The sequence below is a fragment of the Balaenoptera musculus genome, chromosome 19, assembly GCF_009873245.2.
Source record: "Balaenoptera musculus isolate JJ_BM4_2016_0621 chromosome 19, mBalMus1.pri.v3, whole genome shotgun sequence".
In the NCBI taxonomy this organism is placed as follows: domain Eukaryota; kingdom Metazoa; phylum Chordata; class Mammalia; order Artiodactyla; family Balaenopteridae; genus Balaenoptera; species Balaenoptera musculus.
Genome location: NC_045803.1, coordinates 18,269,563 through 18,275,658, shown reverse-complemented (window position 1 = coordinate 18,275,658; position 6,096 = coordinate 18,269,563). Strand labels below are relative to the sequence as shown.

The 6,096-nt window shown below is 39.5% G+C and overlaps 1 protein-coding gene across 1 annotated transcript; it reads left to right on the top strand.

Moving 5' to 3' along the window:
• Positions 1–4,390: 4,390 nt before the first annotated feature.
• LOC118884604 (ribulose-phosphate 3-epimerase-like) lies at positions 4,391–4,980 on the top strand. The gene has a single exon (XM_036832318.1). It carries the CDS (start codon positions 4,393–4,395, stop codon positions 4,978–4,980), a length of 588 nt encoding a protein of 195 aa, XP_036688213.1. The 5' UTR covers positions 4,391–4,392.
• Positions 4,981–6,096: the final 1,116 nt, after the last annotated feature.

Here is a 6,096-nt window from a genome sequence, read left to right as displayed (position 1 = left end):
ATTAGAGAAATGCAAATCAAAACTACAATGAGGTATCACCTCACACCGGTCATAATGGCCATCATCAAAAAATCTACAAACAATAAATGCCAGAGAGGGTGTGGAGAAAAGGGAATCCTCTTGCACTGTTGGTGGGAATGTAAATTGACACAGCCACTATGGAGAACAGTATGGAGGTTCCTTAAAAAACTAAAAATAGAACTACCATATGACCCAGCAATCCCACTACTGGGCATATACCCTGAGAAAACCATAATTCAAAAAGAGTCATGTGCTACAATGTTCACTGCAGCTCTATTTACAACAGCCAGGACATGGAAGCAACCTAAGTGTCCACTGACAGATGAATGGATAAAGAAGATGGGGCACATATATACAATGGAATATTACTCAGCCATAAAAAGAAAGGAAATTGAGTTAGTTGTAGTGAGGTGGATGGACCTAGAGTCTGTCATACAGAGTGAAGTAAGTCAGAAAGAGAAAAACAAATACTGTATGCTAACACATATATATGGAATCTAAAAATTTTTTTTAAAATGGTTCTGACGAACCTAGGGGCAAGACAGGAATAAAGATGCAGACGTAGAGAATGGACTTGAGGACATGGGGAGGGGGAAGGGTAAGCTGAGACGAAGTGAGAGAGTGGCATGGACATATATACGCTACCAAATGTAAAACAGATAGCTAGTGGGAAGCAGCCGCATAGCACAGGGAGATCAGCTCGGTGCTTTGTGACCACCTAGAGGGGTGGGATAGGGAGGGTGGGATGGAGACGCAAGAGGGAAGAGATATGGGGATATATGTATATTTATAGCTGATTAACTTTGTTATAGAGCAGAAAATAGCACACCATTGTAAAGCAATTATACTCTAATAAAGATGTTAAAAAAAAAGGATGATATCCTTATAAATCAGACAGCTCTTTAACAGGCTGAAAGGTATTTTCCACGCAAATGAGAAATTAAAAATAGATATTCAAACAAGGCTTCTTTAGTCATCTCGACACCAATTAGTGATACATTGCTTAATTTACATATAAGCTGAGTTTGGGGAAGTATAACTGTATCTTGCTTAGCATTAGGTTTTTTATTTCTTTGGGAAAATGGGAGTTTTTACATATTTTTGGGCAATTGGCTGCACAGATGGAAAACAGTGTCCCAGATGCGAGCTTGCTATATGCCCTACCAGAAAGGAAGGGAGCAACCAAAGTCAGCCTCAACCCCACAGAAGGCCCAAACTGGGGTCCCCAGTCATGCTTGGTTTTATCCAGACATAGCTCATCCAAACAAGCTCAGAGGTCAAGGCTGGATCCAAAAGTCTTCTCAATGTAAACAAAATCTTTTATCAATTTTTACCTTTCAGAGGGCACCACCAACTTAGTGACAGAAGCTAGACAGATCTGTACAGAGTAGAGTTTCTTTTCCTTTATTTTAGGTTTTCTCTCTTAAGTACTCATATTCTACATTCCAGGGTTCAGTGACTAAGAACATTTGCACAACATCAGGAACCCTTATCAGATGCTCTTCCCACCTTGCCTTCCCTATTCTGGACCTGCCACACCTACTCTCCTTCCTGAGTATCTGCCAAATGTAAGTCACATCTCAGCTAGTACTCTCAGTGGTCCTTGACGACCACCTGATGACAGCTAGACCTGCACCCTTCTGCAGGTCAACATCACTCAGTGCCCACTCAGGAGACTTCACATGACCCCATCTTACCTACCCCTTCTTGGTCTACTCCACATCTCAGTGAAACCAACCTGAAATCTCATAGCTGGGAAGGTCTTGGTGCACCTTCCAAGGCCAGAGTTTCCTGTGCTCTGTGACCTCCAGATTATGGATGAAGATGTTAAAAAACGTAACTCTCCTGACACCAGTAAGGCTCCCAATGGCTCATCCCTATCCTCATGTTTCTTTCAGCCAGCTTTCTACACATGCCAAGACATCATCCCCTACTATCACTGAAGTGGATTTTTAAAAAACATTCTCCATGTGAAATGTTGTCAGTGTCACCAGCTTGAGCCCTGCAGCTGCTTATGATACGTAGGGACATCCAGAGTCTGATTCCTTCCTTCCCTTCTTCCCTCAATCCCCTTTCCCTTTCTTCCTTCAGTGATTTTTTATGTGCTGGGAACTGTTACAGCTCTTATTTAATTAATTTTTAACGTAAAAAAATCTTAACATGATGCCATACTATTTGTTTCAAGTTCTTTGTCTTTTGTTTTAGTTGTGTAAGAAATAAAGTATTACCACTAGAGGTGAAGCCCCCATTTTCTTCCTGCATCCCAACCTCCACTTCTCCTCCAGAGGTGATTGGAAGTTGGTGTGTATCCTTTCTGTTCACGTTGTTACATCTTTATAACTTCTGTATATATATTTTTAAAGAGTTTATAGAATTATTTCCTCTACTATTTTTTTTAATTTGGCTGCACCAGGTCTTAGTTGCGGCACACAGGATCTTTGTTGCCGCATGCAAGATCTTCATTGCGGCATGTGGGATCTTCGTTGCGGCATGTGGGATCTTCATTGCGGCATGCGGGATCTTCATTGCAGCATGCGGGATCTTTTAGTTGCAGCATGCGGGATCTAGTTCCCTGACCAGGGATTGAACCCAGGCCCCCTGCATTGGGAGTGCGGAGTCTTAACCAATGGACCACCAGGGCAGTCCCTCCCTTACTTTTAAACTTTGCATTATGTCATATTGTACATTACCATTCAACATGTTTTTCCTTTCATCAGTACATTCTCAAGATTTATCCATGTTGATGTACATAGACCTAGTCAATAATTTTAACTGCTTTATATTAATCTATTATACAAAATAGCTTAGGTTTTAAACTCATTTTCCTATTGATGGACACACAGGTTGTTTCCCTTTTTTATCACCACTAATTGTGCTGCAATACAGACCCTGATATGTCTCCTTAGGCATACATTCAATACCTCAAGGGCTTATAACTAGGTTTGGGATGGCTGGTTCAAAAACAGTGCATGTATTCAATTTTCAGTAGATATTACCTTCCAAAACACAATTGGCTGCTCTCATTTGTACTCTGACTTACAGAGTGACTTCTTGTCTCTCCAATATGCTTCAAAGAATTGTAAGTTTTTTTAAAATTTTGACAATATGATGGTCATGAAATATTCCATTATTTTAATTTTGAGTTCCCTAATTATTGGCGAGTTGAGCATCTTTTCACATGAGTATTGGTCACTAAAGCATCTTCTTCAGACAACTGTCTATATCTTTTGCCATTTTTTTCTATGCCGTTTCTTTATTTCATTTTTCTAATTTATTCTGGATACAAATCTGGTCAGTTATGGAGGCTTAAAAATCTTTTCTGAAATGGGCTTGCATTTTAACCTTAGTTTTGGTGACTTTTGTTCTTATGAACTTTACATTTTATTTCGGTCTAATTTATCAATTATTTCTTTTAAATATGCTTTCTGGACACTTCTGCTTTAAGAATATCAAGATAGAGTCCTCTATTTTCCACTAAAAGTCTTAAGGTTTTACTTTCCTTATTTTGGCCTTTAATTCATGTTGAATATATTATTGTATATGAAGTAAAGTAGAGGTTCACTTTTCTTTTTTCAAGACAAGTCAATTTTCAAGGAAAAGAACTAAGCAAAGCACTTCCACCTCAAGTAATGGTGGGCTAGGTCCCAGTAACCCTACCATAAAAGGCAATTAGAAAATCTGGAAAATAAAAATAAAACCTGCTTGAAAGCACCAAAGAGCTCCACCATGATAGTAAAGAATTAGCAGGATAGAAAGAAAAAAAAAAAGAATTACCAGGATAGGATCTGGGAAAGGATGGAGACCCTGGGAGTAGAGCATACGTTTGGGACCACTTTCCTCCAGGAGGCATTTGCCAGTTCTGAGGTGGAAAAACTGAAAAGCCAAGAGATTAAGCTATAATTTTGACAGCCTTGAATGTGAGAGGGATTTGTGTTCAGGCCTGCCAAGTAAGGAAAAGACTAGTGAGCCTCCATCACTTTGGGATGGGACCACAAAACTCTATATCCTGGGCATAAGTATGAACCATAGGTAGGCTCTTTCAAGGATTTCAACTCAACTACAAATTCTCTCAAGTAGTAGTCCTGGATGAAATTTTATTAAATTTTATTAAAGTAGTCCTGGATGGCTAATGTCCCTATCTACATGGCAGAAGCAAAAACACAATCCTAGGCCTCAAAACTTTCTGTGAACAATATTGTACACACAATGTCCAAATCACAATAAAAATTAAGCAGACCACAAGAAAACAAGACAACATGAATGAAAATCAACAGAAATAATAGTAAAGAGAAAAAGACATATGGGGGCTCCAGACATTGAAGCTATCAGACAGACTTTAAGATAACTATACTTGTCTAGAGACCTAGCACCATGGCGTCTGGCTGCAAGATTGGTCCGTCCATCCTCAACAGCGACCTGGCCAGTTTAGGGGCCGAGTGCCTTCGTATGCTGGACTCTGGGGCCGATTATCTGCACCTGGATGTAATGGACGGGCATTTTGTTCCCAACATCACCTTTGGTCACCCTGTGGTAGAAAGCCTCCGAAAGCAGCTAGGCCAGGACCCTTTCTTTGACATGCACATGATGGTATCCAGGCCGGAACAGTGGGTAAAACCAATGGCTGTAGCAGGAGCCAATCAATATACTTTTCATCTCAAGGCTACTGAGAACCCAGGGGCTTTGATCAAAGACATTCGGGAGAATGGAATGAAGGTTGGCCTTGCTATCAAACCAGGAACTACAGTTGAGTATTTGGCACCATGGGCTAATCAGATAGATACGGCCTTGGTTATGACAGTGGAACCTGGGTTTGGAGGGCAGAAATTCATGGAAGATATGATGCCAAAGGTTCACTGGTTGAGGACCCAGTTCCCGTCTTTGGACATTGAGGTTGATGGTGGAGTAGAAACGTTCTCTCGACCGATGAAACCACAAGGGGTCCAGTGTTTCTGCTTATGAGACCTCCTTTTTACTGGAAAACAAGAATACTGACTACCAACTCGTACCACAGTTGAGGCAGTGCTGCTTTTCTGAGCAATTATTCATTCCAGTGACTAAAATCCATTTTGCAGAATGTTCCAAGAGGTTAGAAATTGGTGTGTATTACGTTTTCAGTGATGGAATTTAAAGATTAGTGTGGTAAAATACCATTTTTACTGGGAGACTTGATTTTTATAAAGAGTAAAAATATGGCTGTATCAAGGTTATGAACAGAAATGTGTCTTAATGCCTAAGGAAGGCATATTAGCTACTATGAAAAAAATTTTTTTTCTGAATTTCTAAAAAGAATTTTCTTTGCTTCTTGGCTTTTCTGAAAGCAACGGACGTTCTGTTTTTCCTGTTTCATGTCATTTTTGATTTGTGTATTTGTGTGATAACTAAGTTTGGATCTGGCTGGGATGGCTCTTCTAGCTTCGAAAACATCTATTTTTTACTTTGCACCTTATATTTGATACATAAAAAAAAACAATGTATTATGAAGTCCAGGGATTTTCAGGTGGTCTGTTGTAAAACGCAAGCACAAGTTTTATCAGGGTGTTTTCTTTGTTAGCTTTGCTATAGCGGCAGGTTATTCAGTGGTTCTTCTCCCACCCCCTACCCACCCTCCACCAACCCCATTTCCCCTTTTTCTTAATCACACCCGCTATTCTTAAGGACATAAAATGTTTTCCTAGCTCTATGCTAAAAGGAAAGGAAGGCCTCTATTTGGAAGTAATATTAAGTTGAATCCTGACTCTCTTCCCCTTTCTATTTGTTTGACCTTAGCAAACCAATCCAACCAACCTCTTTGAGCTGATTATTAACTGATTTATATATTGAATGTAATCATAACAACAGTGGGGGGTTGTGTTGAGGATTAAGAGACACTATTAATTATATACGTAAAGCTTCCACTACTATTCCTAGAATTGTAGGGTAGTAGAATTTGAGGATGCTCAGTACAAAGTAGCTATCATTATATAAATGTATGCTTTGTAGATTATAAAGTATGTTGATGATATAATCTCATTAAACCTACAAATCAGCCCTATGAATGGTAAGACAGGTATGTTTGTCCCCATTTAAAAAATGAAG